This window comes from Rana temporaria, chromosome 11 (assembly GCF_905171775.1).
Source record: "Rana temporaria chromosome 11, aRanTem1.1, whole genome shotgun sequence".
Taxonomy (NCBI): domain Eukaryota; kingdom Metazoa; phylum Chordata; class Amphibia; order Anura; family Ranidae; genus Rana; species Rana temporaria.
In genome coordinates this window covers 119,524,899-119,549,921 of record NC_053499.1, presented here as the reverse complement: position 1 = coordinate 119,549,921, position 25,023 = coordinate 119,524,899, and the positions used below count along the sequence as shown (strand labels likewise).

At 42.5% G+C, this 25,023-nt stretch overlaps 1 protein-coding gene across 1 annotated transcript in view; it reads right to left on the bottom strand.

Annotated features, from left to right (window-relative positions):
• Positions 1 to 12,473: 12,473 nt before the first annotated feature.
• Positions 12,474 to 25,023, bottom strand: part of MTA2 (metastasis associated 1 family member 2) — a 36,918-nt gene continuing 24,368 nt past the window's right edge. Inside the window, 11 exon segments of the mRNA XM_040328948.1 lie at positions 12,474 to 13,664; positions 14,726 to 14,877; positions 15,793 to 15,911; positions 16,643 to 16,732; positions 16,823 to 17,051; positions 19,233 to 19,372; positions 19,947 to 20,007; positions 20,009 to 20,041; positions 20,043 to 20,046; positions 20,133 to 20,191; positions 20,813 to 20,887. Of these exon segments, the coding sequence (XP_040184882.1) occupies positions 13,496 to 13,664; positions 14,726 to 14,877; positions 15,793 to 15,911; positions 16,643 to 16,732; positions 16,823 to 17,051; positions 19,233 to 19,372; positions 19,947 to 20,007; positions 20,009 to 20,041; positions 20,043 to 20,046; positions 20,133 to 20,191; positions 20,813 to 20,887 (1,131 nt within the window). The 3' untranslated portion in view covers positions 12,474 to 13,495.

Genomic DNA, 25,023 nt, shown 5'->3' with positions numbered 1-25,023 from the left:
CTATCGATAAGTGCACAGTGTTCTGCCGCGCTCGCGCATGCGCAGTCCACTTGATAAGTTGAAACTTATGACAGAACACGGGCACTTCTCGTGAGCGGCTACTGAATATTCATAACCTCTGCTGACGCCATGCATATTAATGAGATGAAAAGACAAAGGAGCTGGGAGGTGAGTGCTCAGTGTTATTTGTGTCAGTGCACAGGAAACACACACACTGCACACACATGGCTTCAACTCCAGCATGAGCACACAGGAGGAGGAACTGATGGACTTTTACCATTCACAAGTGTCTTTATAGAGGATCTTCAAGCTGTATAAAAATATATATATTAATATCAATTCATAAAAGCACACTTACCTGCCCAAGGATCCAGCACCTTCCTTACCCATGGCAGTTATTCCCCAGTCCCGGCATGCAAGTTAACAGACAGCTCCTCACTGCGCATGCGCAAACCGTATGCATTATGTGAATGACCCTGCAGCCCTCTGTGACCTGTGATGTGTGCCAGGAGGCTGCGGGTGGGGGGGGGGGCAAACTTTTGCTTTGACCGTAGTCAATCTAAGCGTAGGTGGGAGGCGGTACCTGTCAAAACTGGGTACCCGCTTTACCCCCTCCCAAAAAAAAAAAAAAAAATTATCCATGCAAATGTGGAATGTCCTCTTTTGGGTGAAGTTCCACTTTAATATCTTGATATAGATAGAGAGGGGTGGCTCCATTATTTACTGATCTGACCTATTTTTTAACTTGTATTCCTTGAAAGTTTCCATTTGATTTAGGGCCCCTTTTATACAACGGACCTGTCATCCCCGCTCAGTGATCAGAAAAAAAAAAATTAAGATTTTTTTTTTTCTGACAGTTTTGAAAAATGACAGGAGCTGCCGTTCCAATTAAAAAGTTTATATGGCAAATTGAAATGATTATATTGACTGTGGAGGATGGCTGGAAAGTGAAGTCCGGATAAAATAAAGGAGAGCTACACTTTAGGATAGAGGAGAGAAGTAGAGAACAGTATTCACAGCAATCCCAGCAGAAGATAACAGAGAAGAGTGGGGAATGTTGATGTGCCTGATTTAACATTCTTAAAGGATCACTAAAGTTTTTTTTCTCTTTTATCTACAGTTGTGTTCAAAATTATTCAACCCCCCAATGCTGTAAAGGGTTTTAGGGAATTTAGTGTACATTTGTAATTGTATTCAGAATGAAATCATACAAGGACTTCTTAAAGAACCATATGCAACTAAAATGACATCAATTGGTTTTGTAATACAGTAGTAAATGTTTATTTTGTGAATTCTTCATTTACACAATTATTCAACCCTTTAAAGACTACCACTCTGAAGAACAGAGGTTCATTGAAGTGTTTTCAATCAGGTATTGAAAACACCTGTGGATGTCAGGGAGCAGCAATAAAGCCTAATAAGCACCAATCAGGCAGCTTTAAAATGACTGTGATACTCTGCTCCTTCTAGACATTTACTGGTGTGGTTACAAACATGGTGAAGTCAAGAGAATGGTCCGGGAAGACAAGAGAAGAGGTGATTACTCTTCACAGGAAGGGCAATGGCTATAAGAAGATTGCAAAGATGTTAAACATACCAAGAGACACCATAGGAAGCATCATTCGCAAATTCAAGGCAAAGGGCACTGTTGAAACGCTACCTGGTCGTGGCAGAAAGAAGATGCTGACTTCGACTGCTGTGCGCTACCTGAAGCGTAGAGTGGAGAAAAGTCCCCTTGTGACGGCTGAGGAACTGACAAAAGATTTGTCAGATGTGGGTACTGAGGTTTCTGCTAAGACAATACGGCTTGCACTGCATAATGAAGGCCTCCATGCCAGAACTCCCAGGCGCACCCCCTTGCTGTCTCCAAAGAATAAGAAGAGTCGACTGCAGTATGCCAAAAGTCATGTGGACAAACCACAGAAGTTTTGGGATTGTGTTCTGTGAACTGATGAAACAAAATTAGAACTGTTTGGGCCCATGGATCAACGCTATGTTTGGAGGAGGAAGAACAAGGCCTATGATGAAAAGAACACCTTGCCTACTGTGAAGCATGGCGGGGGGTCAATCATGCTTTGGGGCTGTTTTGCTTTTGCAGGTACAGGGAAGCTTCAGCGTGTGCAAGGTACCATGAATTCTCTTCAGTACCAGGAGATAGTGGATAACAATGTGATGCAGTCCGTCACAAACCTGAGGCTTGGGAGACGTTGGACCTTTCAACAGGACAATGATCCCAAGCATACCTCCAAGTCCACTAGAGCACGGTTGCAGATTAAAGGCTGGAACATTTTGGAGTGGCCATCGCAGTCACCAGACTTAAATCCGATTGAGAACCTCTGGTGGGACTTAAAGAAAGCAGTGGCAGTGCGCAAGCCTAAGAATGTGACTGAACTGGAGGCTTTTGCCCATGACGAATGGGCGAAGATACCCGTAGATTGCTGCAAGACACTTGTGTCAAGCTATGCTTCAAGTTTAAAAGCCGTTATAACTGTAAAAGGATGTTGTACTAAGTACTAAGATTGAATGTCAACGGGGGGTTGAATAAAACTGATAATGATGTGAGCACAGAAAAGACATTTGTGGTTATTTCATTATAAATGTTATGTTATATTTGTCTGACCTACACGTGCCTCTTTGATTTAATTGTAAGCAGGATGACAGGATGATCAAAATCAATGTCAAACTGGGCAAAACAATCAATTTCAGTGGGGGTTGAATAATTTTGAATACAACTGTAAATAGCTTCCTTTACCTTACTGCAGTACTGGTTTCATGTCCTCATTGTTCGTTTTTGCTTTGAAGTAGCTGTAATTCTGCTGTGATCTCCACACTTCCTGCTTGTCTGTTTCCTTATAACCACAGTACTGGGAGCTTTCTCACGGTGGTCTAAGCTGTCATTACTGTGTGTCTAAAACTTCCCAGAACCAATCAGATTCATTTTAAAAACAAAACACTGCCCTGGATTTGTTTGTTTTTGTTCTGTGTGTCTCTCTCTACTTCACAGAAACATGAAGCCAGTTTAAAAGTGAAAGTGAAACTAGAGGCACATTATATGATTGATTTTTATCTATTTTTAATCATTTTTAAAAGGAATCAGTTAACTTTTATGTCTCTATACCCTGTAAACAGTCATTTCCGCAAAAAAATGTTTTTCCTTTAGTGACCCTTTAAGGTGAGAGTTCTGGGAGACCGGTATAGGACAAACACCATGGTTCAATACTCCAATTAAGAAAACACCCATATCAGGACCCTTGAGGCATTTGAAGACTGGTTCCCATGTCCGCTGTCCATTACATGGGACTTTTTAGAATTTCACATTCATCCATATTGCAATATTGAACTATTTGTACTTATCTAATATATTTTTGCACTATTTGCTTATTGCACGTTTGCACTATATTTATTGATTGCTTCCTATTGATGGTTTATTCTATATTTAGTACATTTTCTTTGTGGTATAGTAAGTGTTTGTTTACACTCATTTGCACTGTATATGAGTTTGTATAAAGAATGTGAATTTCAGCGCCGATATTACTTCAAATTAAATCTAAAGCTGCTCCTCTGAAAAAAAAAGTAGTATATACTTGATTGCAATAGTGAAAATGTACGTAGAGGGCGCTATACTACAATAAAGTGCCTAGTAATACCAATCCACAATATATATAGTGATATATGGCAAATGAACATTAAATTAAATGAGACAATTCTTAAAAAATATAGAATATAATAAATATATAGATATAGTGCCAATAAAACATTAAATTCTAAGTGCCAAAGCCATACACTGAAATACATATAAAGCACCAATCCTGGTGCTAAAGGTAGAGTCCCAAAGATATGTATAACAGTACAGTTCCAATATTCGTGTTCAAATAAATCCACCGACAGATTCTCTTGATAACTTTATATAATAGTTGCTGTTTAGAGTGATGTTATTCCTCCACCAAACAATACTGGTTGCCGTCACCCAAAAGTGCTCGAAACTGAAATGCGCTTACCAGAACCACCTGACCTCTTTACTTAAAAAGAAAGTCAGATAGCGCTTTAGCAGGTTGTGCCTGCACACATGCCAGGAAATAGATTCAGTAACCTCTCCCTCGGATCCCCAAGTTAGATATGTGAAAAAATATAAGGAGAACCCAAGGCATAATACTGTTTATTAAGTAAAAATATATGTATAATAAATGCCAAATGGCCATGTAGGTAGGTGCCTACCCGGCACTGGGGCTGTGAGCCTTGCTAGTTTGCTCTGGGTTCCACTCGCTCCCACCTCTGTGTTAGGTGCGTTCCTCCAGATCGGATGACATCCACAGCGCCTGAGATGGCGTCAGGTTAGCACGTGACCAGGTAACGCTGCCGACGTACATTTTGTAAGATTACGTCTTCAGGGGGCGTACCTGGTCACTAAGGATCATGGCCTTTGTAGTTGCATGTAAGTTTTCATTGGAGCCCGGACGGAGGGTAAATGACTCCAATGAAAACTTACATGCAACTACAAAGACAATGATCCTTAGTCTGCTAGTACATCTAACACTCCCCTCCCCCAGACTGACAATGCTGCTGTCCCTGTGCTCCTCCATCCAGAGTGGAGGAACTCTAATACAGGAAGTATGTTACTGGCCAGATCACCAAGTGACAACAGAGGAGAAAAGCCTAATAAAAGAAAACAAATGCGGCCACCACATCTTAAAGTGGATGTCCGCTGGAAAAAAAATATTAAAAGCCAGCAGGTACAAATACTGCAGCTGCTGACTTTTAATATTGGCACACTTACCTGTCCTGGAGTCCAGCGCCGTCTGCAGCAACTCTTCTGCCCCCCCCCCACCATCCTCGGTGAGGGAACCAGGAAGTGAAGCGCTCCGGCTTCGCTGCCTGGTTCCCTACGGCGCATGCGCGAGTCGCAATGCGCCATGCTGACTGGCTCCCGCTGAGTTCTGGGAGCCGAGTGTTTCCCAGAACACAACGGGGGGGACGGAGGTGACGTCCTGCCAGCAGTCTACCTGCAGACTGTGTGGCCGGAAGTGGGTGCAAATACCTGCACCCCCCCCCCCCCCTGAAAGGTGTCAAATGTGACACCAGAGGGGGGGGGGGAGGCTTCCGATTTGCGGGAGTGAAGGTGGAGGGTGGAGCTCCGCTTTAAGGATCGTTAGGCTGAAATATTACATTTTTGGTTTTGGGTTTAATACCGCCTTAAGGCAGCCTATTCATTACATATGGTCTTCTAGTGTACAAAAAAAACAAAAGCATTATCTCTTGTTCAAAATGCAGCTAAGAACAATGTATACTATACACTATATTGCCAAAAGTCTTGGGACACCTGCCTTTACACGCACGTGAATTTTAATGGCATCCCAGTCTTAATCCGTAGGGTTCAATATTGAGTTGGCTCACCCTTTGCAGCTATAACAGCTTCAACTCTTCTGGGAAGACTGTCCACAAGGCTTAGGAGTGTGTCTATGGGAAGAGCTGAAGCTGTTATAGCTGCAAAGGGTGGGCCAACTCAATATTGAACCCTAGAGACCAAGACTGGGATGCATTTAAGACAGTGGTTCTCAACTCCTGTCCTCAGAACCCACTAACAGGCCAGATTTTAAGTATTACCTTGGGGAGATGCAGACTAGAATACTGCAATCACTGAGCAGCAAATGATATCCCATGTGATGTATTTCAGTTATCTTGTTAGTGGGTCCTGAGGACAGGAGTTGAGAACCACTGCTTTAACATGTTCCCTACCAAGTCATTGTAAATGACGTCAGTGGGAACCCTCCCACCCTCAGAGTGGACGTCATATGACGTCCTTGCATTCCCGGGCGGCTAGGGGGGGGGGCGCGTGCCCCCGCCGCATTGCTCGAGACCCAGTGCGCGTGCCCGGCGGCAGCGATGGCCGCCGGGCACCCGCAATCATGGCAGGACCATGGATCTGTGTGTGTAATGATGGGGTGTAAACACAAAGATCCATGTCCTGTCAGCGATGAGGAGACCGATGTTTGTTCCTCTGTACTGGAAACACACATCGGGCTCCTCCCCTTGTGAGTCCCCCCTCCCCCTATAGATAGAACATATTAACCCCTTCCTCGCCCCCTAGTGTTAACCCCTTCCCTGCCAGTCACATTTACACAGTAATCAGCGCAGTTTTATAGCACTAATCGCTGTATAAATGTGAATGGTCCCAAAAATGTGTCAAAAGTGTCCGATATGTCCGCCGCAATGTCACGGTCACAATAAAAAAAAAAATATATACATAATTCTATTCCCCATTTTGTAGATGCTAGAACTTTTGCGCAAACCGATCAAATACGCTTATTGCGATTTTTTTTACCAAAAATATGTAGAAGAATACGTAACGGTCTAAACGGAGAAAAAAAAATAGTTTTAAAAAATTATGATATTTATTAAATAAAAAAGTAAAAAGATAGTGTTTTTTTTCAAAATTGCCGCTCTTCTTTTGTTTATAGCGCAAAAAATAAAGACCGCAGAGGTGATCAAATACCACAAAAAGAAAGCTCTATTTGTGTGGAAAAAAGGGCGTAAATTTTGTTTGGGAGCGCAATTGTCATTCAAAGTGCGACAGTGCTGAAAACGAAATTGGTCTGGGCAGGAAGGGGGTGAAAATGCCCTGTATTGAAGTGGTTAAAGTTCATGCCTGTATAAAGTCAGGCATCCCAATACTTTGGCAATATAGTGTATGTGTTGTGCTCCACTGTACAGTGTATTAGGAAAGCCATTCAGAATGAATGACACTGCGAAGGACAGGTGTGTTACCACAATGCACAAGTGTAAATGGGTCCTCTATGTCCACTCACGTCAATGAAGAAAACCAGTGATTGTTTCTGCCACATATAATGTAACTACAGTTTTATTCAAAATTATTCAACCCCCCAATGCTGTAAAGGGTTTTAGGGAATTTAGTGTACATTTGTAATTGTATTCAGAATGAAATCCTACAAGGACTTCTTAAAGAACCATATGCAACTAAAATGACATCAATTGGTTTTGTAATACAGTAGTAAATGTTTATTTTGTGAATTCTTCATTTACACAATTATTCAACCCCTTAAAGACTACCACTCTTAAGAACAGAGGTTAATTGAAGTGTTTTCAATCAGGTATTGAAAACACCTGTGAATGTCAGGGAGCAGCAATAAAGCCTAATAAGCACCAATTAGGCAGCTTTAAAATGACTGTGATACTCTGCTCCTTCTAGACATTTACTGGTGTGGTTACAAACATGGTGAAGTCAAGAGAATGGTCCAGGAAGACAAGAGAAGAGGTGATTACTCTTCACAGGAAGGGCAATGGCTATAAGAAGATTGCAAAGATGTTAAACATACCAAGAGACACCATAGGAAGCATCATTCGCAAATTCAAGCCAAAGGGCACTGTTGAAACGCTACCTGGTCGTGGCAGAAAGAAGATGCTGACTTTGACTGCTGAGCGCTACCTGAAGCGTAGAGTGGAGAAAAGTCCCCTTGTGACTGCTGAGGAACTGACAAAAGATTTGTCAGATGTGGGTACTGAAGTTTCTGCTCAGACAATACGGCGCACACTGCGTAATGAAGGCCTCCATGCCAGAACTCCCAGGCGCACCCCCTTGCTGTCTCCAAAGAATAAGAAGAGTCGACTGCAGTATGCAAAAATCATGTGGACAAACCACAGAAGTTTTGGGATTGTGTTCTGTGGACTGATGAAACAAAATTAGAACTGTTTGGGCCCATGGATCAACGCTATGTTTGGAGGAGGAAGAACAAGGCCTATGATGAAAAGAACACCTTGCCTACTGTGAAGCATGGCGGGGGGTCAATCATGCTTTGGGGCTGTTTTGCTTCTGCAGGTACAGGGAAGCTTCAGCGTGTGCAAGGTACCATGAATTCTCTTCAGTACCAGGAGATAGTGGATAACAATGTGATGCAGTCTGTCACAAACCTGAGGCTTGGGAGACATTGGACCTTTCAACAGGACAATGATCCCAAGCATACCTCCAAGTCCACTAGAGCATGGTTGCAGATTAAAGGCTGGAACATTTTGGAGTGGCCATCGCAGTCACCAGACTTAAATCCTATTGAGAACCTCTGGTGGGACTTAAAGAAAGCAGTTGCAGTGCGCAAGCCTAAGAATGTGACTGAACTGGAGGCTTTTGCCCATGACGAATGGGCGAAGATACCCGTAGTTTGCTGCAAGACACTTGTGTCAAGCTATGCTTCACATTTAAAAGCCGTTATAACTGTAAAAGGATGTTGTACCAAGTACTAAGATTGAATGTCACTTGGGGGTTGAATAAAACTGATAATGATGTGAGCACAGAAAAGACATTTGTGATTATTTCATTATAAATGTTATGTTATATTTGTCTGACCTACACGTGCCTCTTTGATTTAATTGTAAGCAGGATGACTGAATGATCAAAATCAATGTCAAACTGGCCAAAACAATCAATTTCAGTGGGGGTTGAATCATTTTGAATACAACTGTAGGTAGTTGAAGCAAACACAAGTTAACTGTTGTGGCATTCCCAGGATGCATCTGTGGGTTGGGGGGAGGTCTGCTTTAACATTGCTAGTTGCATAGGTAGTTAAAGGGGTTGTAAAGGTTTGTTTTTTATTTTTTAAATGGGTTCCTTTAACCTAGTGCATTGTTGGTTCACTTACCCTTTCCTTCGATTCCCCTTCTAAATCTTTATTTTCTTTGTCTGAATTTCTCACTTCCTGTTTCTCCTCAGTGAACTTGCCACCATCATCCGAGCAGTGGTTAGTCAGCCAGAACAGCTTACCGAGGAGGAACAGGAAGTGAGAAAACAAAGTGAGAACAAAATGAGAAAACAAAAGAAAAAAAACATTTAGAAGGGAACTCAAAAGGAAAAGGTTTGTGAACCAACAATGCACTAGCTTAAAGGAACCCATTTAGAAAATAAAAAACACGAACCTTTACAACCCCTTTAAAGAAGAGCTCCAGGCTCCCCCTAAAAAAATAAGTCAGCGGCTACAAATATTCTAGCCGCTGACTTTTAATAGTCAGGCACTAACTTGTGCAGCAATCCAGCAGTTTCCTCGGCCAGACCGATTTTCCCAATTGCTGCACTTTGTAAATGGGTCGCCGGCAGGCAAAGGGGGGGATGGCGAATTTCCATCTCGGTTCACTTCTGGGAACTGAGCTGGAAGTGGGAACCTGTCAAAGCCAGGTACCCGCTTCCCCCCAGAAGATGCCGAATGTGGCAACGGAGGGGGGGAAGCAGGCAAGGGGTTAATGTAGGGAATGCATTTAGGTCAAGAATTTTTAATCTTTAGGACCATTTAAAAAAAAAAAATCTTGTTTGAGCTGGACTTCTATATAAACCCCCTGTTCCCTGGCAGATATTTGTGCATGATTCTCTTTTGAGGGGTACTTCCAGGACTTGAGTTCACATAATATAAATTTTGGGGTCCCAAGGTGCATTATAACTATAATGTCAATGCAAGTGCACCTTCTGCAGTTTAAATACATTCAGTTTTATTAAAGATATTCTAAATTAAAATAGATTTCCTTATTGAATTCATTGGTCTTTTTTTGCTATGCTACAAGTAGATCCTCACTGGTTAAGTTTAACAAACAACTTTCTCCCCCGAGGGCCACTGCTCCCACTCTGGAATCCATCTGTTGCTCCCAGAGATATAGCTCTTCTACTATTTGACCAACATGCTCGTGTCAGACACCGCCCTCCTCAGAAACGCGTTTTTAGGGCATGTACACATTTCTTGAACTTCCCATTGGAAGTGGTTTTGCAGAGATATCATCTTCATCCAGCCCTGATTTGGGATTTGTGCCACTTGCTAGAATGTGACCTACAGCCCTCTATGGGACGCTCAAATGCCCTTCCTGTTTATGTCAAGGTGACAGTAGCCTTGGATTTCTATACATCTGGTATATTCCAAACATTAGCAGGTGATGCTGCAGGGATCAGTCAAGCCAATATGTCTCACAGGTCACTTTAGTCATAGTACATTGTGCACACAAATTCATCTGGTTTCCAAAGGGCATTGTTCAACGTAAGGCAGCATCCTGTGACTTTCAAACAACTCATGGGTTCCCAGGAGAAGTAGGTTGTACTCATTAAAGCCCCCTTCTGATCATGAAAGTCAATATCGCAACCACTGGCATTACCATTCCATGCATATGCAGGCTGTGTGCCATGAGAGAGGAGCAAAGGGAGCTGCGGTGGCTCAACGCGATTGGCACTGCGCTGACAAGCCATTCACCTCTGCAGCTAGGGGTTCGGATCCCGGTCTCTGCTACATGTGAATTGAGTTTGGTGGTCTCAGCCCGGCTCCCGGTGGGTGTGCTATGCGAGGTAAGCCTGCGCTTAGTACGCCCACCCCCCTCCCACAAAAACCACCACACTTACACGCACTCGAAATTGGGTTAACATGCACGCACTTTGACCACGCGGTCTCTAAAAAGAGAGGCGAAGGACTAACGGGGCTGGTTGAGCGGGCTAGTTCCTCTCACTCCATTATAGGGAGTCCCTCTGCCCCGTTGGGCTTCAAAGCGGAGCAGGTAGGGCGGGCTGTATGGGAGGACCACCTCACGCACCCGCCATTGCCACCTGGGGCATGGAGAAAGGTGGCAGATTGCCCCTGGGGGACGCTTGCCTACTCCCAACTCCTGCAGTCCGGCACAAAATACACTTTAAAAAAAAGAAAAAAAAAATGAGAGAGGAGCACTGACACATGGAGTAGCAGAGTATCCAGGCTCTGTGTCAGAGGAGGACATTTTGGGACAATCCAGCTTAGGTCGCACATTTCAAAACCAAAAGATGAAACATTTTGGCTTGTAGGTGAGCATTATTGTGAAATCCAATGTAGTTAATGGGTAGAAAAGAATTCAATACATTGTTTGCTAACAAATTAGGGAAAGCGAGTTACACATAATACTGTAGTGACTTCCTAACATCAAATCACTGACTGCTAATGTGCTGTACTCCTAAACCAGGGAGAAATAATGTTCATTCCTTACATAGTGGTTACAATTCATCAGAAACAGGCAATTTAAAGACTCTTATTTCTGCAATCTGATTTACTAACTTTGCCTGCTCGTGTTCTTTTTCCTCTCAGGAGGACACGGTTACATCCAAAAGCCTTGGCTGATGAGCCCAATAGACGATCCTCAGACTGCAGCAGAGTTACAATACAATTACTAACATGCAGCAGCACTCAGCGTGGTTATCAAGAGCTTTCTGCAATCTCAAATCAAGGTTCCGATGCATAGCTAGACATGGCGGATCACTTCAATACAGTCCTGTAAAAGTTAGCCAGATCTTTATAGCCTGCTGTGTCCTGCACAATATGGCATTAGGTTTTAGCACAGATATACCAGTAGAGGAAAGAGAAGAAAGTGAGAGATACAAGACTCTCAGCAGACAAGGAAAAAGCTAGTGCAGAGACACTAACTAGAGGTCCAACGCTAGGGAACCTTTCTTCCTGAATGGATCACAGCACTCAGATGGAAGCCATGGGCTGGCTTATGGGGGGGGAGTTATGCAAATATCAACACAGTGAATGAGAGGGTGTTCCTAGGCAGGTTTGCATCTGCATGCAGACCACCCTAGGTAATGCCGACATGCGATGCTAAACCTTTGTAATTGAAGGACTTAAAGTGGTTGTAAACCCACTTTTTTCACTTTTACCTACAGGTAAGCCTATAATAGGCTTACCTGTAGGTATAAAGAATATCTCCTAAACCTGTATGGTTTAGGAGATATTCCCCTCGCAATGCGCCGCTGATTGCAGCGGCGCATGCGCAGGGGGGAATCCACGGCGAAAGGACCGGCAGCCGCGGGGCCTTGCCGAATTTAAATCTCCTGCGCGCGTGACGTCATCGCCGCTCCAGCCAATCACAGCGCTGGAGCGGCGATACCCGGAAGACACGCCGGAGCAAGATGACATCTCACTCGGCGTGGACCAGGTAAGTGTTCTTCACCTCGTTCCGAGGTAAGTATTTCATAATCAGCCATTATGCGGTGAATACTAGCCGATTATGCCTTTTGCCTTGCAGGTTTGAAAAAAAAAAAAAAAATGTTAATGTGGTTTACAACCGCTTTAAAATCCATAAGTGAAAGAGGGCAGACCAGGTGGTCGTAAGATTGGGGAGGAAAGGGCTAGACCAGTGGTCATGAACCCTGTCCTCAGGGCCCATTAACAGGCCAGATTTTCTGTATTACCTTGGGGAGATGCAGACTAGAATACTGCAATCACTGAGCAGCAAATTACATCAATACTGTTGATGCATTTCAGTTATCTTGCAAACCTGGCCTGTTAGTGGGCCCTGAGGACAGGGTTGATGATGAACACTGGGCTAGATGATGCCAAATGTCCTTCAGCCAGAAAATGAGATGGGCTCGGACTTGCTGAAGCTTCTTTTGCACACTGTGAAAAGCAGTATGCAGTGAAATCAGAGTAAAACCGTTTCAGTACAGAAGAGGAGCCTATATGACTGTACAAGCCTGAAGGTAAGGCTGGAGTTCAGCTTCAAGTTTAATATAAAAATTAAAGCAAAGTAATCATTACAAAATACGTTTGTTACATATGGCTCCTGAAAAAGTAATACATGCTATTCAAACTTCCCTCACACAAGTAAACGCTTTCAAGCTAAACATCTGAAAGCCTTACTGCTGACTATTTTGGTATTTACTGTACATTCTTTTTGCAGGTTTGAAGGTAAAATGTACACACTAATCAACAGTACAACTCCATGTGAAATGTGTCCACCTCGGCCATTATGAAACACCTAGCAGGAAGCAGGCTTTGAAAAGAACATTTTAACATTTCATTCATAAAGACTGATCTTCTACCCGGTGAAGCAGAGAAATAAATCAAAACAAAATTAATCCTTCTCGAACATAAAATCACATATAATGGACCTACGCTCAGGTCAAATAAATAACCGTTTTTCTTTTCTATGTATATAGTGATATTCAGATCAGATAACCAACATTTTTATTCATTTCATTATATTCAGACAGTACTGCATTACAATCCCCTGTAACTTACATTATTTAAAACCAACGATGCCCACCCATACCTTCCACAAAAATTTCAGGACACTTTTTCTTTTGTTTCTTTTTACTGATGGACCTTATTTTTTTTTTCCATTGTACAAAAAAAAAGCAAAACTAAACAAGAACATAAAAAAGGGTGGGGGGGATATGAGCAGGGAGCAAGAGCACCCCCAAAAATTCATGGAAGTTAGATGAAGAAAAATATATATATTAAAATAAAGGACCAAGGGAAAAAAGTGTAAATGGGAAATGCGAATGAGCAAAAAACGTGCCCCTGTCGCTGCTAGGTTGGGATAGTTGGGCTTTCTGGATTTGGACCGTTGACATCCTTATAAGGGGAAGTGAGCAAAGGAAGTCTTCCATCCTCAAGCACATATACTGTCTGTTAAGTAATGGTGAAGAGTACTGGCTTGATATAGGTCAGAAGGGGACAGGAATTTCTACATAGAAACTGGTGTTTTTAGTCTCTCAGTCTTCCAAAACGATAGGTTCGCTTGTGCTGGCAGGGTGGGCTGCCGCAAGTGAGGGCATAAGCACAGCTGTTCTTGGAGGCAGTGGGAGCTTTATCTTCAGGGGCTGATTGGGGCGACGAGCAGCTCGGCGCATCTCCATGTGTGAAAGGGATTTTCTTAAGCATCTAATAAAGGATAAAATAACAGAGTAACTGATAAATCATCGTACATGTTTGTAGGGTTACAGTTCTTCCTCTGACCCCTAACTTTTTTTAAAACAAGAATGTGCTGTCAATTCTGTATAACTGGCAGTATTATTTCAAATCTAAAGCCTGCCATAGTGCAATTTTCTTTCCTGCAACTGCAGGTTGCAGGAAAGAAAAACATCCTCCAATCAACACAGTCAGGGTAAAATCAGCCTTCCCATACATGATTTGAAACTGGGCCGGGTCCCCGACTATGACTGGCTTAACGCCAGAATTAAATTTTTTTATTTAGCTACTGAGATTTTCCCTTAGGGCTAGTTTACACTTGCTTCAAAACAAGGCTTTGGACAGGCTTTGTTAAAGCTCTATGAACGCCAGTCAAAGCCCCTGTCACTAAATAAAATGGTTAGCTTACACCTCGTGTTTGCTTTGGCTTCGCTTCAAAAATGATACCCCATGTTGCTTTAGTGGCGCTTCAAAGCCTCCATAAAACTCTATGACGAAGCTCGCTTGAAGCACCTGCAGCTTTTAAGAGGCTTTAATTTAGCTTCGCTTTGTTTTGGAGAAATTGCAAGTATGAAATATCCACACACACACACAAGCTTCAAAAGCGCACGACCGAAGCATCAAAAACGTATCATAAAAGCATGTTGAAGCGGTAGGCACTTTAATGTGTGTTGAAGCAAAAGCAAGTGTAAATGAGCCCTAACTGTCTTTGCCTGTAATGCCCATACAAGAAATATCAGGTGTTGCCATTACCAGGATGAGAAGAAACAGATGGCAATAAAACCTCTTGTCTAAAGTTTTAACCCTCCCCCACTCAATTAAATTGCATCTATGTCTGTGTCCTTGTTTACGAGATTTCCCATTACTTTCATTCCTGATCGGAAGCGAGGAGAAATCTCTCTCCAACAGGGACAAAGACAAAAAATATCGAACAGTGATTCTATCCCTTCCCCACCTTGTCCAAAACAAAATAAGTCTGTCTGGAAATGGGCTTTCATATGGAAAAAAATATAATTAAGAAGCAAGACAGTTACCTTGTATCCTTTGTAGCCACAAACACTACAGGATTAGGGGCATCAGCAAGATTGAGTTTCTGCCTTTTAACAGTGGGTTGAGAGCTGGAACGGACACCAGAGAAGGAGCGGCCATTGGCAGAAAAAGGAGGTACCACTCCAACCCCAGATACCTAAAGACAAAATGTTGTAAATAAGTTGTTTAATTGTTGATATTTAAAAATTTTAATTAATTACAGACGAAATCTAGCCAAGAAACAAAGCCGGATGGTCCCCATGACACCCCTGTAACTGGATTATATGATAATACTATATAAAAGAAGGAAAACGTGGTTTGTTTTTTAAGAGAAAAATATATTACACTCCTTAGTAAACGCACCCTGTTATCAGTGTGGTTAGGATGAATAAACAAAGAGGAATAACATTTCCGAAGTACCTCACCTTTCCTGGAGAAAACACTGCTCTTGGCTCTTTAGTGCTAGGCAACAAAACCTGGGGTATCCTAGACTTTTATACATAATAAGAGAAGCATTTTATCCAAGAAAGGAAAGCGTTTCAACTCTTTTACTACCTATCCCAGCAAGACTTAACAGTTTTAACATCTAAGTATAGATCCACACTAAACAGCAAGTATTGTAATCATCCACTACAGTTTATACACATGAACGTCCGAGTTAAAATTGATCTCCAGGACTGGTTTCGCTTAGCACAGCCTCCATTCACAGAAAGTCTTGTATTTTTCACTTTTCAATTAACCTAATGCCTTCTCTCACTGGATGAGGCAGAGAGGTGGAGCAAAAGACTGCAGAATATACACTTTGTTCAATTGGAGAAAAAAAGATGCTCTCTGAATGGCAGAGGTACCAAGCGAGTGACCCTCCGTTTTGTATACAAAAAGCAAGTGGGTGGAGCAGCGCTTGAAGAGACTAATGCTGACTGTATGTAGCAGCGGCTACTACAGTGAATTTCTGGCAATCCAGACATGAGAAATAAAGGATTAGTACTAACCAAGCTGGACTAATGTATTCCAAAAAAAATTAAAAATCTGCTTTATTCTGTTGTTCTTCAGTAAATGACATAATACTTACAGCTTCAAATGCTCTTTTTGTGGGTAACACATTCAAACTACGACTCTGAGTGAGTTGGTTGCGATTTATTGGCGTTTTTGTTCCACGTGGGGTTTTAGGCTTGAGTGGTGCTTGAGCAGCTGAAAGAAAGAGGAGGATGGAAGCTTTAGACAACAATACTTTGAAACAAAATTAACCTCTGTGGCACTTGCAATCTACAGTACAGGTTGTGACCTGGACAGGCAGCAACAGCCTATTCCAAGCAGTCCTTCCATCAAACCAGCACAGAGACGAATGGAGAAAAGCTATGTCTGCACAGTATCACAGACACAGCATCTGTATTGGGGCTAGGAGAGAAAATAACCTTTCATGTATTGTACTGCATAACTCACCAAGCTCAGCAAACAACCCAATTATGGAGGAATACATAAAGTAATGTACTCAATGAAGTCCTTTTTATACTCACCTTCAGTAATGGAGGGCATCCTGTTTGACTGTCTGCAATCCCGAGACCTGTTCTTGTGGCAGGCTTCCTCTCCAGATCGACTGTCAAACATGACCCTTGTAGTCTCAGGAACACAGGGGCAACATTCTGACTCCAATGTGTAATGGGACATGCAATTCTTGGGCAGCATCACACTTCAGTGAAGTCAGAGAGGTGCACGCTGCCATTTACAGCCTCCAGCCATTTACAGCCCCCAGCTTGATCAGAGCAAGTTGAAGGGAGAAAATGAACTGGTCACGTGACAGCAACTTTGTTGTAAAATGTAAAGTACTACTGAGCTTCGCCCTTTAACATGACCTAGGACATGTATGTACTGAAACTGGAGTTCTAGTTTATTGCTACTAGATGTAAGGTTCTTGTACTTACCTAGCTCTTTCACAATGGCAGCTAAGGGAGGGCGCACCAAGGGCAGGATCTTTAGTGGAGTTTTAGATGCTTTTGGTAGTCGAATAGAGCCTAGTGAAAGAGATAAATAAAATTCAGCTCCTGCATTGAACAGTTTTAAAGTACAGCCAAAAAATTACAACTAAGCAGAAGAAAACTTACATTCTGCCTTTATGGAGTTGGAATTGATAGGAGCATATGGTCGACGTGCAGCTCTTCTAGGTTGCAAGATATCTCTGCACATGCGTCGTGCAATACGAGTTAATTTGGTCGTCTGCAAAAGGAAGGTTTGCCGATTCTTTGCCAACAGTTTAGCTCGGTTAGCACTGGTAGTATATGGTGACATGCTCTGAGCTTCGGGCCGAGAAAGGTGGCCACGAGAATGCGGCTCCTGAAACAAGAAATTATATTTTTCTGCAGGTCATACAAGCGGGTCTACTCACGCTACCCATTAATGTTACAGATTTTAGATCCTTGATGTATATTTTTGTTGCACACATATACTGGTCTTTGAAAACGTTGCTAGTTTTTTTATTATGTGTAATACCTAAAACAATTTTTAATTATATATCCAAAATGTCAACCACCTGTGTGGGGCTCGGTCACTTGTTTAAATTATTAAAATGAGGTAACTCATCTAAAGTTATCCTTCAGAAGCAGTTGTGTACTTTACATTTTTATTCTTTAAATAACTCCCCATGACAGGGATGTCAAACTCAATTTTATCACGGGCCACATCAGCATTATGGTTGCCCTAAAAGGGCCGGTTGTATCTGTACGACTATATAAAAACGTATCCAGGGTTTTTATTTCTCATAGAATAGGTGCAGAAACTCAACCACCCATCTCCTTCCTCAACCAAACCGTGTGGTGGGTGTGGCCAAATTGCACAGTGAGAGGATCTTAAAGGGGCAATAAATAACAGGAGTGCGTTTATGTGTAGTTCAGGATGCAATATGTACAGAGAGCAGTTTCAGGGGGTACTCTATTCACAGAGTGCAGAGTTTAGGGTTGTGCTAAATACAGAGTGCAGAATTCACGGCTGCGCTGTGTACAGAGTGTGCATTGTTCGGTTTTCTTTCACAGGCTGTACATATCTCACTTCCACCCCTCCTTGGCTCTGACCTATGTACACGTCTCCCTCCACTGCCCTTATCTCTTCAACCCACAAACTTTCCTTGCATCTCATCCACCTGTTTTGGCTCTAGTACCTCCAGGCAGTGTAGGTGGCTCCACCTCTCTAACTTGCAGAAAGATCATTGGTTGGCATCTCTGCACAGATGTGGATCACAGTGCATTTTACCACGTGATGCCCCATCCCACACTTCGCCTGCATCTCCCATATCCCTGGAAGTGCAAGAGCCAGAAGCTGGTGGAACAAAGTTCCACCACTTTCTGGCTGAAAAAAGCCTTGGGTCCGAAGTCCACATGAAATGACCTGGAGGGCACAATTCGGCTAGTGGACCTTGTGTATGACACATGTGCCCTATGACATCATCAGCAGAGTTCTTTATATCAGTCTAGTCAGTGGGAGGGACCAGTCAGTCAGACAAAATATGCAACATTCTAGTTACACAGGCACAGGTCCACAAACTAATTCTCAAGAGTCCTGTGCTTAGCATTAGGGCAGAGGGTGGTGACAGATTATTAGCTTTGCATTCAGCACGCCCTGTGCAAACAATCCACAAAATCTTTCAATATATGGTGGATGCAGATGGGTGGAGAGAGGACAGCATTACTACTTAAAGCGGGGGTTCACCCTTAGAGGGCACTTTTCCCCCTTAGATTCCTGCTCGTTTTTACTAGGGGAATCGGCTATTTATTTTAAAATATGTGCAGTACTTACCCGTTTACGAGATGCATCCTCTCCGTCGCTTCCGGGTATGGGCTTCGGGAATGGGCGTTCCTTCTTGATTGACAGTCTTCCGAGAGGCTTCCGACGGTCGCATCCATCGCGTCACGATTTTCCGAAAGAAGCCGAACGTCGGTGCGCAGGCGCAGTATAGACCCGCACCGACGTTCGGCTTCTTTCGGCTACGAGTGACGCGATGGATGCGACCGTCGGAAGCCTCTCGGAAGAATGTCAATCAAGAAGGAACGCCCGCTCCCGAAGACCCATACCCGAAGCGACGAAGAAGATGCAGCTCGAAAACGGGTAAGTACAGCTCATATTTTTACTACAAATAGCCGATTCCCCTAGACCGAACGAGCAGAGAACCTTATGGGAGAAAAATAGATTTTTTCATAAATGGGTGGAACTCCCGCGTTTAAAAGGCAACATACTTGTCTACTAAGAACTCAAACTGCCTACTTTTATCTACTAGGGGTAGGTGGGAAACCCAATCATTCTACACATGGAGGCTCCTACAGTGACTGATCCCCAGAAAAGAAAACTGCAGATTGTAAGGAAGTTCCCTGCTTTTTAAGAACTGCTCATATGATGTGGCATGAATTATATAAACAGACTTACTCCAAGTATCAGTTACCAACTGATCTAACTACTAATACATACAGTCCATTAGATACACTTGATATTTTAAAACCGCTTCGAGTGATCAAAATATACACATACCCCAATATTCCTAGCTGCACCTTCAAGATGTGTTGGTGTTTTTAGCCCACCATACTTTTTCCAGTAGATCCAGCAAGATGCACAAAGGCGGCACTGCATGTTAGGAGGACCCCATGCATACCACTGTGCAGAAACTGTGGCTGTAAAAGAAAATAGCAAGAATATATAGGAGGGTACAAAGAAAGATGCACAGATATGCCAAAACTTAAAGTCAAGATAGAAAAAAAAAAAACATTATGGAATCTGCCAAGAATTTAAAGTTAAAAAAAATCCAGGCAGATATAAACACACACGTGTGAATGAAGTTCTGTTTTTATTGCATCACTAATTTTTTTTTAAATGCATACAGCATATGTAATTAGCTTCAACCTCTTACTGGATGAGGTAGAAGTGGCACAAGAAGCCAATCAGTTGTGCTGCAATGTTTACATGCCAACAAGAAGCATGCCCAAACGATGGGGGAGATCAGACTGACAGATGAGCTCATCGTCTGCTGCTTCTCCTTTCACTGTGCAGCCACAGACTGGGGGTGCCACAAGACCAGTAAGTGCAGTTGAGAAAAATCATGTCTTTTGTGCGCCCTGAAAAGGTTGTGTGAAAGGGTCGTGTATATCTCAGAACTGGATGGACAGACAAACAAATCTTTCACAGCCGAAACAGCTTCCCTATATGTATTTCAGTATGGTGTATTTAGCTAGTTTAGTATTGACTTACTGTGGCAGCTTTCACAAGTCAAACCCTTTTGGAATCCAGCTCCATTAAGTCCAGGTTTAGAATCCAACAGATATAATCTGATTGGGATTCGGTTTTGGTGCTAAAATTTAAAAGACATGGGATTTACAGATTATACATGAACCCACAGAACACACAGCAAAAATATAAGAATGTGTAAATACTCACTAAGTTGGGATGTAGACTTGCTTCAATTTGCTGTCTGCTTCAGCTGCCTTCAGACGTTTCTAAAGAAAGATAAAAAGGTCAAGATGTATGCTGCATTACCTCTCATTGTAATTACATTTGTTAAGAGTACTATTTTTTAATACATTGGTGCCTGTAAAGTCCACGATTCTTTCTAAATATAATCAATCCAGTTATTAGGATGTGGCATTTCTTACCATTATTTATACACACACAGTACCATCCTGATGTGGCATATCTGTGCCAGTTTTTTGAATTCAAAGACTTGGCTTTGGGACACATGGACACAGCAGACTAACCTGTGCACTGAAGTGGTTACTAGGAAAGTCCAATGGCAAAAACACATGGAACTTATTACCTGTCCTGTAAAAGGATCGGTCTTAGAACTAGCTAGGAAGACCACTGGGCATTTGCTTTGTTGACATGTTATGGAGCTGTACTCTGCAGGTAAAATGCAGCTCTATACCAATACAGGTTACCTAAAACTGACCTTTAGTTTGTTGGAAGATCTATTAAGAATTAACTATAATAATCAATCAGGTGCCCTGTCTAATTTCCCAGAAATTAAAGGATGAAAGTCAATTGGACACAAGTTCTCCAACTTTATATGAACTTTTTATAAATAAGCCCCACAGTTTATTCTTTAATTAGCCACATTTTACCTGTTGGATGTATCGGTCTGTCGTTTTCCACATATAGTAGAACTGAACAATACTAGCCAGAGACTTCCAGGGAAGCTAGAACAAGAGGAAATCATTTCAGAATTAAAGAAAAAAATTATATCTAAAGCATATTTTAAAGAACAAGTTGGTTAACAATGGAAGTTAGCAAAATTGCTATAGAATACAAGTATCTCTGACATAATAGAACAAGTGTTACTTCCAAAAGAGTAGTGGTATGCTTTATGGCCATCAAATCAGGAGATTGAATGGCCCAAGCATGATGGACATACAGGGCATGTTAAAAGGAAAATATACAGTTTTTCTAGTGAACACATTTAGCCCTCGTTCACATTAAATGCGGCTTTGAAATTGTGCGACTTCACCTGAAAATGCATGGATTTCAAAGGCGCATTTCAGTGCAACTTGGAAGACATCTGTGTGGCTTCATGAACAAATGTCCATCCAAGTTGCACAGGAAATCGCCAAAAGTAGTGCAGGAACTACTTTTTCAAGTCGATGAGGCACCACATAGATGTCTTTACACCGTTTTGAATAGTGCAATTGCCAATAATAGGGTGCGTTCTTGTCATGCGATTCCGAGACAACTCACTACCGGTGTAAACGGAGGCTCAAATTGTTTTAGCTAAAGGGTAAACTGTGGCATGGACCTTTCCATTATTTATACGGCGATACAAAAATAGGCTGGAACAAGTAAAGATGTGTAGACTAGCCAGCCCTAGAAGGAGTTCTTTGACTTCGCCTACTTATCTAACTAAGATATGAGCCCCACAGGGAGTGCACTCATTCAAGGAGACAGCTGACTAAAGCTGGCTATAGATCGACAAAATGTGTCAGCTTCAGCAAGAACTGGACAATTTCAATCCATGTGTGGCTGTCCCTGTTCCACAGAAGTTGATCATGTAGGATACAGCAGAGGACCCGCTGTCAGATTACAATGTCCCAGGCAAGGGGGATTCTTTGTCCACTTCGATTGTGTGAATGGAGGAATCAGTTTTTTATTTGTTGATCTCTATAGCCAGTTTAAGACTTAGAACTAGTCATGTGGCATTGCAGAAGAGAGGCTGCATATGTAAATTAGCAAACATAGCTTGCTGCCTTATGTCCTATTTAAATTACAAGCTATGCATAGACCAACGTTTTTATACAAGTAAAACAAAAGATAACATTATCTACTGTATATCAAGCAGATCTTAAACACGTTTCGCCTTCCTCTGGATCAACTAGGAGGGTTAGATTGGGGGTCCACACTACCGCCACTGATCATCATCATTTTTTCACCAGATAGTTACCACCATCGTTATCACTAGCGCTATTACCACTAACCATCTCATCAACTTCGGCGCCTTTTGTATCATGTTCAACATGAAATATTCAGCAAATACCATTCGTGGCCTAAAGAATACCGCCTCAACATTACCGGATGCCATAAAAAAAAAAAAAAAAATACTACAGAAAGAACTGCTGCTAAGAATCGACCCACCGTCAAAAACAGGATGGCACCATCTCTGCCACAACATTTATCATGTGCCCTGATCAACATAAGGGGGCAGATTCACGTACCTCGGCGCATATCTCCGCCGGGCGCAGCGTATCTAAGATACACTACGCCGCCGTAACTTATTTTTTATTTTTCGAATCCTCAAAGAATTTGCGCCGTAAGTTACGGCGGCGTAGTGTATATTTGGCGGCGTAAGGGCGCGGAATTCAAATGGATTAGGTGGGGGCGTGTTTTATGTAAATACGTTGTGACCCGACGTAAACAACATTTTTTTTAAACGGCGCATGCGCCGTCCGTGGGGGTATCTCAGTGCGCATGCTCGAAAATAAACCGGAACAAGCCAATGCTTACGACAGTGATGTCATTCTACGCAAATCCCTATTCGCAAACAACGTAAAAAATTCAAAAGGCGACGCGGGAACGACAGCCATACTTAACATTGAGTACGCCTCATAATAGCAGGGGTAACTATACGCCGGAAAAAGCCGAACGCAAACAACGTAAAAAAATGCGCCGGACGTACGTTCGTGGATCGCCGTAACAAGCTAATTTGCATACTCGACGCGGAATTAGACGGAAACGCCACCCAACGGCCGCCGAAAAAATGCACCTAAGATCCGACTGCGTACTAAGAAGTACGCCTGTCGGATCGATCCGAGATGCAGTCGTATCTTGTTTTGTAGATACAAGACAAAGATACGACGCGCAAAATTTGAAATTACGCGGCGTATCAAGAGATACGCCAGCGTAATTCTTTTGTGAATCTGCCCCAAGATCCGCAGTCAAGCACAGACAGGAAATCCACGACTTCATCATCCAACACAACATAGATTGCCTCTTCATCACAGAAAGCTGGCTAACATTGGATTGTAACACCATTCTGGGAGAACTTGTGCCAGAGAATTATGGTATCTTAACCGAGAACAGAATTGGGCAAAGAGGAGGAGGCCTAGCAGTGATCTACAAGTCTCACCTCTCGCTCACCAAACAAGATCTACAGAGCTCATTGCCATTCATGGAAACGCTCACTCTGCAACTCCAAACACCACCCCAGGACACCATCCACATACTACTGTGCTATAGACCGCCAGGACCAAAGACGTATCTCCTCACATCGCTGACAGAATTTATCTCGACTTACACCTTGAATACTAAACACCTACTGTTACTTGGGGACTTCAACCTCTGGGCCAACTCCTCACAGGATCCCATCGCCGACGCCTGCATTGACCAATTGGAAGGACTAGGTCTGCAGCAACCGATATACGCGCCCACACATGTTTCAGGTCACACCCTCGATCTTATCTTCAAACAGGATATGGACGTCAACATAATGGAGAATAGGTCCTTACCCTGGACAGATCATCACGCAATCAAATTCAAAATAACCACTAACGCCGTCTTAAAAAAAACGACAAACCTATTAACACACTGGACAAGTTCCCAGAAGAAACTCTACTCTGAACTCTTCAAAACTACACTATTAAACAAAATAACAATAGAACAAATTTAAACAGCAGTGGAAACATTCAACTCCATCAACAAAGCATTACTACAGATCGCAGACATAATTGCTCCGAAACGCAGAGCACTCATCCGGAAAAATAACATTATTGAAGCAAGAACGCAGAAGAGCGGAAGCCGCCTGGAGAAGAAACTCAACAAAAGGAAAACCACACAATTTACAAACTAATCACTAAGAAATATCACAAAGAAATCTTCAAAACAAAACATTTTTTTTCAAATATGCTCGCGAGCTCTTCAACTTAGTCGCTCAGACCATGAATCCAGCCTGCCTAGAGGCTCCAAATTATGAAACACAAGATTTTTGCAATGAATTATCAGATTATTTCATTAACAAAAATGAAAAAATCTGTGAAACAATTTAGCAAATATAAAACTACAAGCCCCACCCCTTTAAATCAAAAAGGTAATATTAATACAAATATGCCTCAATCAACAAAATTTACACTGAAGTCAATTTCCATCGACGCCACTAAAAATATCTGCGGAAGCCTGCGAGACAGTACATCGCCTAATGACATCATTCCCACAAAACTGCTGAAAGAATGTGCCGATATATATTGGCACCCGCGATCACGCACCTTATAAAACCAATCATTTAAGGAAGGTACGGTACCGACCTCCTTAAAACAAGGCATAATCAAACCCATGCTTCAAAAAAAAGAAAAGAAAAACAACCTCGACCCCAAAGACCCAAACCATCGTCTACCTATAACCGGCCACAACGTCTTCTCCAAGGTTATGGAGAAAGCAGTAGTGCAACAGCTACAACACAATTTAGACACCCACAAACTACTGGACCCACTACAAATCGGGTTTCCGTCCAGGTCACGGGACGGAAACAGCACTTCTCAAAATATGGGACAACGCTCTCGAAGCAGCAGACGAAAGAGAATCATGTCTTCTGATACTGCTGGACCTGAGTGCTGCCTTTGATACAGTAGACCACAAAATGTCGCCGACTTGCCTAGCAGAAGTAGCTAGAGTTGCTACGATGACGACACACAACTTTACTTTCGTATCAGCAACAAAAAGGATCATTACCTCGGGCTAGAAACATGCCTCACTTAGATAGAGAACTGGATGACGGAGAGTCACCTTAAACTCAATGGTTTAAAAACAGAACTTCTTCTGCTCCACGCAAACCGAAAAAGACTTGCTACGATGA